The sequence below is a fragment of the Schistocerca cancellata genome, chromosome 11 (genome assembly GCF_023864275.1).
Source record: "Schistocerca cancellata isolate TAMUIC-IGC-003103 chromosome 11, iqSchCanc2.1, whole genome shotgun sequence".
NCBI lineage: Eukaryota > Metazoa > Arthropoda > Insecta > Orthoptera > Acrididae > Schistocerca > Schistocerca cancellata.
This window is the reverse complement of record NC_064636.1, coordinates 167,967,366-167,980,085: the sequence shown is the minus strand read 5'-3', so window position 1 is coordinate 167,980,085 and position 12,720 is coordinate 167,967,366. Positions and strand designations below refer to the sequence as shown.

At 40.5% G+C, this 12,720-nt stretch overlaps 1 protein-coding gene across 2 annotated transcripts in view; it reads left to right on the top strand.

Annotated features, from left to right (window-relative positions):
- Positions 1-12,720, top strand: part of LOC126108521 (probable citrate synthase 2, mitochondrial) — a 234,300-nt gene that overhangs the window by 12,060 nt on the left and 209,520 nt on the right. Inside the window, exon 1 of one of the 2 annotated variants that reach the window (XM_049913791.1) lies at positions 11,260-11,526. The exons of the other annotated variant lie outside the window; for it this stretch is intronic. Within the exon in view, the coding sequence (XP_049769748.1) occupies positions 11,368-11,526 (159 nt within the window). The 5' untranslated portion in view covers positions 11,260-11,367. Of the gene's footprint in view, positions 1-11,259; positions 11,527-12,720 lie in introns of those variants that run through there. 2 annotated transcript variants of the gene reach the window in all.

Here is a 12,720-nt window from a genome sequence, read left to right as displayed (position 1 = left end):
ATCCTGTTGAAAAAAAAATGTTGAGCTTCGTTCTTTCACTTCATTCATTAAAAAATGGGCACATATCTTTCCCTTGTAACTGTCATTAAAAAAATTGGGCCTATTGTCACCACTAACTGCGCACCACACCCCTGTTTTCTGATCATGAAGGGGCTCATCATGAAGCGCAACATGTCTGTCTGCGCTCCAGTGGCGGCAACGTACCCGTGCAAATGGAAACGAGCCTTGTCTGAAGACGGATTGGGGTAAGGATCCGTTTCACCGTTATGCACGTGTTTTAAAACCCATTCGCATAACTTAACCCTGAGTGCACCTCTTTGTAATGAGGTGCACGATATGTTTGCTGCGAAAGACGTCTAAAGAGACGTTTTAGGGGAATTTTCCAGGCGGTATGCAGTGTCGAGACGTGCTTCTGTGAGCACTTTACGTCGTTTACGCTTTGAGTCTTGTCTTGAACATTTCCCGTTTCACGAACTTTATTCACTAATTTGAACTGCACCACGACTCTGAACTCGAACAACTGGAAACTTCTGTTCAAACAATCTCCCAGCAATCGAGCTTAAATAAACACTCGTTGTTGAATTGAATAATTCGCTCTTGCCATTGTTTGGTTCGCAAACTTCAGTTACTCTCACGATCCCTGTTTCACTACTCGAATGACACTGGCCGACAAGGCGCAAATGTCTGTACTGCCTTCAGGGCGGATGGGAGGGGGCACAGTGAGGTCCGGGGGGGGGGGGGGCATTCGACCGGCAGGCGCGGCTTCCGTGGGCGGCCTGCAATACCCAGGGCAGGCGGTCATCAGATACATGAAACACGCTGTATCTCGGGTCAAGTTCTGGGAAGGGGGTACAGCCCCTCTCCCAGTCCGCCTGCCATCACAAAGACGCCAAATAGGCACAAATAATTTACCCCAGTAGGACGATCAAACCCACAGGGGTGTCTCCCGGTCAGTAATGTCGATCATTTCATTACAACAGAACAGAAGGGGTGACAAATCTCATTCAGACTTGTTGTTGGCATGGCAGCTGGCCTGTAAACAAATAGCTGTCACCTCGTTCTTATTCACGCATAGCATTCAGGACGACTAAAAATTTTGCTCCTGCCATCGTTTGTCACTGGCGATGTGTGTTAAACTCAAGATTAATGATTACACCGGCATAGATAACTACATAATGCCCCAGTCTATGTGCTGATTAAAACTGTCATAATTACATAACTATATATGGACGTTATCGGCAAGCTTCTTCGGAAAGTGATACGAAACCAGTATATGAGGCTATTGATACGAAAAAGTGCGCCCGATACTAGTTCGCCAGTGAATACTTGGCAGTGCAGCTTGCGTCCCATTAGTTGCTAATTTCGGTAAAAATGAATTTACGGGCCTTGCGGCTTTTCCCTTGAGTGCCGCTGTTTGTAACGGTTGGCGTGATGAATAATGGAAAAGTGAACATAACGAGTGATTAATCGGATCTGGGTGACAAGTCACATTGCTCGTTGGTAATTTCCTATGCTTCGTAAATGTACATGCTAAAAGTAACTAGACCGCTTGCACCTTAATGCACTTAAGACACTTAGTGTAGCGTTCGTGCACACATCAAATTGTCAAATACCTGATAAAACGTGATATACGCATAGACTTGCCAGATGCAAATAACGTTTGAGTTCTCTGTATCCCTGTTGGAAAAAAATGTGGATATGAAATGACTATCGCCAATTAGTTACATTGGAGATGACAGTTAATGAAGTCGATGTTAGTTGATGGAAAAAGATAAATTTGTGGAAATGCAGGCATATAAAACAGCCCCACACAAAAACACTGAAAAATAAGCGCGAAAGATTGACGCAAAGGATACTAGGAAATAAACAAGAGCCGAAGGTGAAAAACTTGGTGAATGATAAATTAATCCCTATCTGCTACTTCGTAACTTTCGTGCAACTGCCTCGAACCGATAACTTGGCGCAATTTCACTCCTACTTTTCAGAAATGAGCTCTACATTTTGAGTACATATCTGTAACCACTGACTACTCCGCTTAGGCTTGGTTGGGGGTTTGACGGCTAATTTCAGTCGCCGCAATTTAAGCTGTGCTACTGGATCCCACCCTAATCACAACCTCTGAAATCATAGACCATAGATGTGACTGCGCATGACGTCATTTTACCGAAACCAACATCTAAGTCACCTGACTCGGGGGATGAAGCCGAGCACGTCATTAAACAGTTAGTGTACTATTTGACATTTATGTTATAGCTCAAATGTTGCCCTTCTTACCAGAAGCAGATTAGTCTTGTTTTGTATCCTACAGATTAGGTAAAGTGGTAAAATTCTTAGTTGTGTAAGTGAAGTGCTTTAAAATACTTGCAGAGGTATTTCCAAGAGTTGAAAGTTAGGATGTGGCCCTTGGATGTAAAACTTGTTGAATGACTAAGATTCTGAGGCAAGCCCACTGCACAAGTATAATAAGTTTTGTTATATATTACGCAACAAAACTAATTATACTTGTGCAGTGGGCTTGCCTCAGAATCTTATATATCACAAAACTTATTATACTTGTGCAGTGGGCTTGCCTCAGAATCTGTCATTCAACAAGTTTTACATCCAATATATTACGCCCCCTCCCCCCCATGAACCATTGACCTTGCCGTTGGTAGGGAGGCTGGCGTGTCTCAGCGATACAGATGGCCGTACCGTAGGTACAACCACAACGGAGGGGTATCTGTTGAGAGGCCAGACAAACGTGTGGTTCCTGAAGAGGGGCTCAGCCTTTTCAGTAGTTGCAAGGGCAACAGTCCGGATGATTGACTGATCTGGCCTTGTAACAATAACCAAAACGGCATTGCTGTGCTGGTACTGCGAACGGCTGAAAGCGAAGGGGAACTACGGCTGTAATTTTTCCCGAGGGCATGCAGCTTTACTGTATGATTAACAAGAGGATGTCGTTATCAGGAGAAAGAAAACTGGCGTTCTACGGATCGGAGCGTGGAATGTCAGATCTTACTCGGGCAGGTAGGTTAGAAAATTTAAAAAGGGAAGTGGACAGGTTAAAGTTAGATATAGTGGGAATTAGTGAAGTTCGGTGGCAGGAGGAACGAGACTTCTGGTCAGGTGACTACAGGGTTATAAACACGAAGTCAAATAGGGGTAATGCAGGAGTAGGTTTAATAATGAATAGGAAAATAGGAATGCTGGTAAGCTACTACAAACAGCATAGTGAACGCATTATTGTGGCCAAGATAGACACGTAGCCCACACCTACTACAGTAGTAAAAGTTTATATGCCAACTAGCTCTGCAGATGATGAAGAAATTGATGAAATGTATGATGATATAAAAGAAATTATTCAGATAGTGAAGGGAGACGAAAATTTAAGTCATGGGTGACTGGAATTCGAGTGTAGGAAAAGGGAGAGAAGGAAACGTAGTAGGTGAATATGGATTGGGGCTAAGAAATGAAAGAGGAAGCCGCCTGGTAGAATTTTGCACAGAGCAAAACTTAATTATAGCTAACACTTGGTTTAAAAATCATGATAGAAGGTTGTATACATGGAAGAACCCTGGAGATACTAAAAGGTATCAGATAGATTATATAATGGTAAGACAGAGATTTAGGGACCAGGTTTTAAATTGTAAGACATTTCCAGGGGCAGATGTGGACTCTGGCCACAATCTATTGGTTATGACCTGTAGATTAAAACTGAAGAAAGTGCAAAAAGGTGGGAATTTAAGGAGATGGGACCTGGATAAACTGAAAGAACCAGAGGTTGTACAGAGTTTTAGGGAGAGCATAAGGGAACAATTGACAGGAATGGGGGAAACAAATACAGTAGAAGAAGAATGGGTAGTTTGAGGGATGAAGTAGTGAAGGCAGCAGAGGATCAAGTAGGTAAAAAGACCAGGGCTCTTAGAAATCCTTGGGTAACAGAAGAAATATTGAATTTAATTGATGAAAGGAGAAAATATAAAAATGCAGTTAATGAAGCAGGCAAAAAGGAATACAAACGTCTCAAAAATGAGATCGACAGGAAGTGCAAAATGGCTAAGCAGGGATGGCTAGAGGACAAATGTAAGGATGTAGAGGCTTATCTCACTAGGGGTAAGATAGATACTGCCTACAGGAAAATTAAAGAGACCTTTGGAGAGAAGAGAACCACTTGTATGAATATCAAGAGCTCAGATGGAAACCCAGTTCTAAGCAAAGAAGGGAAAGCAGAAAGGTGGAAGGAGTATATAGAGGGTCTATACAAGGGCGATGTACTTGAGGACAATATTATGGAAATGGAAGAGGATGTAGATGAAGAGGAAATGGGAGATACGATACTGCGTGAAGAGTTTGACAGAGCACTGAAAGACCTGAGTCGAAACAAGGCCCCCGGAGTAGACAACATTCCATTGGAACTACTGACGGCCTTGGGAGAGCCAGTCCTGACAAAACTCTACCATCTGGTGGGCAAGATGTATGAAACAGGCGAAATACCCTCAGACTTCAAGAATATAATAATTCCAATCCCAAAGAAAGCAGGTGTTGACAGATGTGAAAATTACCGGACAATAAGTTTAATAAGCCACAGCTGCAAAATACTAACACGAATTCTTTACAGACGAATGGAAAAACTAGTAGAAGCCGACTTCGGGGAAGATCAGTTTGGATTCCGTTAAAATACTGGAACACGTGAGGTAATACTGACCTTACGACTTATCTTAGAAGACAGATTAAGGAAAGGCAAACCTACGTTTCTAGCATTTGTAGACTTAGAGAAAGCTTTTGACAATGTTGACTGGAATACTCTTTCAAATTCTAAAAGTGGCAAGGGTAAAATACAGGGAGCGAAAGGCTATTTACAATTTGTACAGAAACCAGATGGCAGTTATGAGTCGAGGGACATGAAAGGGAAGCAGTGGTTGGGGAGTGAGACAGGGTTGTAGCCTCTCCCCGATGTTATTCAATCTGTATATTGAGCAAGCAGTAAAGGAAACAAAAGAAAAATTCGGAGTAGGTATTAAAATCCATGGAGAAGAAATAAAAACCTTGAGGTTTGCCGATGACACTGTAATTCTGTCAGAGACAGCAAAGGACCTGGAAGAGCAGTTGAATGGAATGGACAATGTTTTGAAAGGAGATAAGATCAACATCAACAAAAGCAAAACGAGGATAATGGAATGCAGTCGAATTACATCGGGTGATGTTGAGGGTATTAGATTAGGAAATGGCACTTAAAGTAGTAAAGGAGTTTTGGTATTTGGGGAGCAAAATACTGATGGTCGAAGTAGAGAGGATATAAAATGTAGACTGGCAATGGCAAGGAAAGCGTTTCTGAAGAAGAGAAATTTGTAATATCGAGTATTGATTTAAGTGTCAGGAAGTCATTTCTGAAAGAATTTGTATGGAGTGTAGCCATGTATGGAACTGAAACATGGACGGTAAATAGTTTGGACAAGAAGAAATAGAAGCTTTCGAAATGTGGTGATACAGAAGAATGCTGAAGATTAGATGGGTAGATCACATAACTAATGAGGAAGTATTGAATAGGATTGGGGAGAAGAGAAGTTTGTGGCACAACTTGACGAGAAGGGATCGGTTGATAGGACATGTTCTGAGGCATCAAGGGATGACCAATTTAGTATTGGAGGCAGCGTGGTGGGTAAAAATCGTAGGGGGAGACAAAGAGATGAATACACTAAGCAGATTCAGAAGGATGTAGGTTGCAGTAGGTACTGGGAGATGAAGAAGCTTGCACAGGATAGAGTAGCGTGGAGAGCTGCATCAAACCAGTCTCACGACTGAAAACAACAACAACAACATATATTACGCTTCCTATCTTGATATCGTTTCGGTATCTGTACTCGATGAAGCAAAAATAAGACAAATACGTGCTTATTTTATGTAAATATCTGACACTATGCACATAAGTTTCCTTTCTTACATAAGCTTGCTAAACCGTTTCACACATTCTTGTGGAATCGTTAGAAAGCCAATGCTGCGTTCGAAATTCAACTACTTTCGAAGTGGCGAACTAAAAGGATTCAGTGCACGAAGAAGTATCCAGTAAAGAAGTCATTCTATCGGTTATTAAAACTGTCAATCCGTTTCAACTTGCCCACATGTAAAAACGATAATCACTGCCTTATCAGGAATTTCGGAGAAACTAGGTTAAATGCACTAAAAGTGTAAGAGTAGTACTACAGTTCGTTGATTTGTTAAAATCAATGCTCAATTTCAGCTATAAATGAAACTGTCAGCTCCATTTCACACAGCGCGTAATGACAGGAAATCGGCTTTCTGCCCCGAGTCACGTTACTTGGATGTCGGTTTCAAACGTTAACACGGCAGAGATACGGACATGCTCCGCCCCCCCCCCCCCTTGTTATATATAGTCTGTTAGAAATAATGGCATATTACGGAAAAACAGGTGAAAACGAAGATCATTAATTTAATTGCTGGTCGTTTATTTGCAGCAATTTAAGCTGTGCTATTAGGTCCCACAGCTTAACCACAACCTGCTAGATAGTGCCAATGGAAACAAAATCATAGAAGTTACCGTATAGTTCGTGACAAACAGTAAACGCGTCTCATCTGATCCAGGATCCTGCCTCAGCTGTTAAATTGTAGTTGTTTGTTCCACAATCACCTCAGTGTCTATTATTCCGGTGTTCGTGTGGGGACTGATATGAACGGTCGTATTAGGATCTTCTGCGTGAAACACTTGATAGCTAAAGAAAGCGATTTCTACAACGTAAGTTGTCTTACTGTATTTATGCACTTACTTTGAATTTGACCTAATGTATAACATTCAATACCTTAAAATACTACTCCTTCCGACTAGAACTTCAAATTGGGAGGACAGAGTTCGGTTTTGATGCCGTATGATAACTCAGGGGCTACACGGATGGATTCACTGATTGCGCTTTTGAGCTCAGTAATTCGACGGCTGCACTGCACTAACGTTCAGGTGCTCCTAGCAGTGGTGCTGTGGATGTTCGGTGTCTTGATTTCAACCAGTGTGGTATTGTATGCGCCGAAGGCTGCATAAATAACTCCATTTCCTTCACCTTTGTTCCCCGCTGCGTTGTTTCATTGTCAGGACCTGCGACCGCTGCGACGTCTTTCGTGGTAAGCAGAAAGAAGCCGCGGAGTTAGGAAAGTATAATGATTAATACTGTAGCAAAAAGCTCGATGACAGAAGTAAAGATCTGAAATGCAGACAGGCAATAGCAAAGGAAAGCTCGGCTACAAAATAGAAATATGAACAGCGAATACAAATTCGTTTATTTGGAAGATCTATAATACAAGAACCTGAATAATTGGGATGAAGTGAAAAGAAAAGAATGTTAACTTATGGGTTTGATAATGCTGCAGCCTTTAGCCCCTGCTCTTTGTGTATATGATAACGAAATTGTTTGGCGACGGAAAATGAAACTAAAATATTAAAAATGATTTTAACCAGCAAGACCGTATGACACGCTATTTGCAGCTGACAGTTTTAATTTCGAAGAGTGAAAATGAACTACAGAAATCTGCTTGTGAAGTACACAAAACCGCATATATATCAGTACAAAAAACGTCATGGCTTCCTGTGGGGGAAAAACACTGAGAACAACAGTAATTGAAAAATTCGTAGTTCAAATAGTTTAATTTTTGGAGCTCATGCTGACGTGGAGGAGACGTAGAGCAAAAGACAATTGGCAAGGTCAGTTACCTGATCAGATGGTCTCATCAAAATAGAATATGTACAGAAACGTTTCGTAAAATATGTCGGTACCAACAGTGTATGAAAGTGAATCTTGAATAAGGAAGAAAGAATAAGACTAAAGGCCAAGCAAACGAAATTCCTCAGGAACGTAGGATACGCAGTTGGATTATGAAGTAACGGTAGATAGTAGGAAGGAATTGAAAAAAAACTGGGTATCACATCTGGTGTGAATGAGTCAGCATTCTGTACCACTAAATTTTTGGCAGGATAAGACAGTCAAAAAGATGGAAGGACCCAGTGTGGCTGGAACAAGCCGGACAAGGCGTAACGCATCATTATTTGGAAATATTTCCTGACGAATTTGATCCTTCAGTTTCTCTCGGCGTATTTGTTCATTGAACAGCCCACATATGTAATGCCGGTTCATAGTGCCCGTTCGACACACTGAACTGGCAGTACACCTGTGAATTGTTCGAACTTATACAGTAATTCGTATAGTAACGTTACATGCACCTGAAATAGGTTATGACCTATAAGCAGTACACGAAGTATGGATTTTGAAATTTGTTACAGAAGGCTGGCGATTAGATAGCTACTTGTGAAGAGGTGCTGAATCAAACTGGGCAGAAGTTGACACAGGCTAAATAAAGAAAGGGTTCGGGTGATTGGAAGTGACGTTTCAATGCTGGAGGAAGGGTGTGCATGTCATACAAAACTCGGGGTTAACCCATTCTTGAACACATTAGTGCTCATTATCAGACAGTCGATGCAAGTGCTTTGCTCCTAGATTCGTATCATTAGAAATTATCCACTTGAAAATAAACGAATCATTGGGATATTTAATTGTGATATTTCAAACGGTAGGATTACACTTACAAATGTATTCCGGAATCAGCTTTGTTACTGTAAACAATTGACGACTCGGCTAAAGAGGCGGTTGTTTTTTATCGTAGGTTTGCAATTTGTCACACATGTTTAGCTCGTAACGTCACAAATATGAAGGCAATAACATTTTGTCCTACCATCCTTTAAAGGGCGAACTGGTATGATCTGCAGTATCGAAGTGCAAAGTTAAATGCCTTCATCAGGCAACATACTACACACACCGTTGCGGGCCAGTAAAGTGCCCAGTTTACAGTTTTTACCGGTAGAATGTATAATTTACCAATGAAAATAAGGGCTGGGACAATACTAAAGATATTAAGTTTGTAAATGTTTACATTTGAACATATGTATTTCATTCATTGCTTTTTTACTAAGAACGACAGGAAATAAGAGAAAGAAGAATGTATTACTTTTTTACTAGCATTTGAACTTGCTGAACAAAATTACTAACAGCTGCTTATCATTTACACTTCCCTATTTATTTTTAGCAGTTACACTGTTAAACCGATCCCCCTTCCCCCTGGGCACACGCGGACACACCACGATGATCAGCTATTTAGTGATAATCCGGTATAAAAAAATTGTCCTTATGTCATAGTTTTCTAATGTAACACCGTTAATCCGTGTCCAATCTGTGAATATACTGGAGAGTATTGATATCAAAATTACTGAAGGCATTAAACAGCTGGCATGTGATTCTGGATAATAAACACACATTTAAATGTTAGTTTCCAGTGAAAACATAAAGCAGAAATTGTTTTGCTGTCATATGTAGCGGCATTTAAGACTATAGTTTCCTATTCTGCTCCTTTCTTTACCTATTTTCGTATGACTTCAAAGCTGCAAGGATAAAATGAGAACTCTTTAAAAAGATTTAATAACAAAGGATCGATGCCAAAGACGCTGGAATCTTTAGCTGCTAGTAGAGTCCTAAAGAACCGGCGATTGTTGGACTCGTGGAATCTAAATACACAAAATATCATCCAAATTAAAATCATTATGGATAAACCTTTTGCTCTGTTTAAGTAATATAGTATAGGTAAAAATACTACCTGCAGGCTACCTACTATGCATAAATTATATTTTCAGTTTTTCTTCTTTTATGTACTACCCCACGAACTAATTGGTGCAGGGATTGGCAACTTGCTCTAAAAGTTAAGACATTAAAATTTTTCACTTCATTAAACGAAAAAAATGCTTTAACTATAATATCGACGAGTCAGTTGGGACCAACCAACTCATACAAATACTTGGGTGTAACAATTTGTAGAGATATGAAGTGGAATGATCATAGGTTCAATAGTGGGTTTATTGGTAGAATACTGGGATGTGCAATTACTCAAAAAAGATTCCTTACAAGTATCTCACGCGACCAATTCTATAATATTGCTCAAGTGTGTGGTACTCCACGCGAAATAGGGATAACAGGAGATACTGCTTGCAGGTTTAATCCGTGGGAGAGTGAGATATTGGAGTAGAACTGCAGGACTCCTGATATGAACATAAACCATCTTGAGGAAGTTTATGAACGAAGTCTTAAAAATTAGCTGTAAATGAATACTCTAGGACTATACTGCAACCCGTACGTATCGCTCACATGGGGGATCGTAAGGATTATAATAATTACAGCGCGCGCGAACATTCGGTCATTCTTCCCCGCTGTATACTAGAATGGAACAGGAAGAAACGCTAATACATTAATACCCTCTGCCATATACCTCACGGTGGATTGCAGATATAGACGTAGATGTAAAAAAATGTGTTCGAACTGTTACTTTTTCAAACTTGTCTCCTGTACGATATGGACTTCCGTACAAAACTCTCAAATAATAGTTTTAAATCGATTCCTCCATTCAGTTCAGAAAAGATAATCTTTAAAAGGTGTCGCGTTAAGTCAGTCATGTTTAAATGTGTGGTGTGCAAAGAACTGATCCAGACGAGAGTCTGGAAAGATCTCTCACTACGTATAACACGAAAGGATCAAGCAGTGGGAATTACGGGGGCAATTGATTTGCAATCATGTGGAAGATGAACCTATAGCAACGAAAGAGAGATTATATTTAACAAGAAGAAAAATCTTTTCTTGGAGCTAAAGTTAATTTTCTCGATAATGTCCAGAGGAAAGGATACCTTTTTCATTACGTGCGGAGAAATACATTTCATTCAACCAAGAGTAGTACGTGCATAAATTCAGTTAGATATTCCTTTATCAAAGGGAACGAAATCCTATTCGTATCTTCATTGCCTTATTTTATTATTAGGATATACATGTGCACAATAAAGGCACTGAAGGCTGGCGGATGAAGGCACTTCTGGTGAGAGAAAGGACGGGCTATGAGGTGTCAGGCGGGCCAAAGAGAAAGAGAGAGAGAGAGAGAGAGAGAGAGAGAGAGAGAGACCCCGACCGACCCCTCCCCTCCTCTCACCTGATAAACCTATCAGACGCGGAGGAGTGGTGTTATCGGGACGCAGTTGAGACGAACTGCACACAGGTCAGGACTGAGTTCAAGGTCACTCGGATGGGAGGCTAGGAGCAAAAAAAAATGGTCGGCGCGAATTCCCCTCGTGGTACGCGTGTGCTGAACACGCGCCGAACACCTTATCTCCGTTAACTCTGCATGAGCATTCTGCCAACTCCAACAAACTGTTGCCAGCTGGTCAGTTAATCGCCTTATTCCGATCGTTGCGTTTGTGGTCGCGTTGAAGCGCGATAGTTCGGAATTGCATTTGTTTCAGTGGTAATTGGGAAGTTCTTTCCTGTAACTGCCGTTAGGCAGCGTAGTGTCCGCAATATGGCGATGAGGAGGGTGCTTGTAGCGTTCGAAAAGTATGCTTACCGTGATTATTTTGCAGGCAGTTTAACACCTAAGTTTTGCAGGAGCATCTCAACTTCAAGAGCAAACCATCCAAATATAAAAGAAAGGCAGGTTGTAGAAGAAACGACAGATGCGGTAAGCAGTTGCGCTTAATGTTGGCTTTCTCTCTTTGGCTTGGTGGGACTGTTAAATTATAAGTGGACGGGGATTTGCATGTCTCAGTAAATATTCTTCGAAATCTGTCTTGCAAAACTTTAGTACTGTACACTGTGTTGCGGTGTGCTAACGGTTTTTGTATGTTCCAACAAGAGAACCAGAAATTCCTTGTAGTTTCATTGTTGGAATGAGGTGCTAATTATGTTGTTCGCTTTGTCATATGAGTATAGCACCACACAGAATAAGCGAGTAGAATTTGTGTACTTGATCCTTTTCCATTTTTCGTGAATTATGTGCAATGTTTATACGTAATATGTATAAAAATACTCGGAGACAGTTATCTGCGTTTTGAATTTACGTTGCAGTTTGTTTTTAAGGGTAAAAGTACGTTAAATATGGCAGGAACGTTACCACCTGGCTACAATACTGCACATTATTACAACTTTTGCTTCGTATTAACGTCCAGATAATCACCTAACCTAGACCTCGGGCTACACTACAAATTAGTCTGCCACCACAACCAAGGTTTGAGTAGTCCAGTATCACCCTCCAGTCGAATAAGTGTTACCAAAGCTATCCGGTTTTCTGTTACTATCATAATGCACTAAAGTAACACTCTAAAATTAGAGCAACATACTGATTTTCTTAATTTAAGCATCATCATTGCCACATGTTATATGCGCAATTTGATAAACTTAACTGCTTATGGACGGTGTTGGAATTAGTCAGAAAGAGGAAAGTACGAACAGGGTTACTGAAAAATCGAAGATGGGCATGGACTGTAGAAAATAAAAACCTGATGAAAATAATGGTAAAATTTCTCAACATAAGTTGTGGGCTTGTGAACGGTACTAAGAATTGCTGCAGGATTTAACTGCAGAAAAAAATTGTGCGTTACCAGCGACAAGAATATTGTGTAAAAGCAATAACGGGATATGAAAGAAGTAACTATTTTCATTAGTTTACTATCGTCATTAGTTTTATTATTTAATTGGCAGATCGTTTCCGTCTACGTGTGTAGCGTTCAGTGTGCGCAGTTCTAAGTACTGAAATTATCTTTAAGTTGCGACTAAGAACTGTTTAAAATTTAGAGAAGTAACTGAAAGATTATTGAACAGCCAGTATAACAAATTAAACGAATGATACTGTGGATTGCAGACTAGTAGTACTATA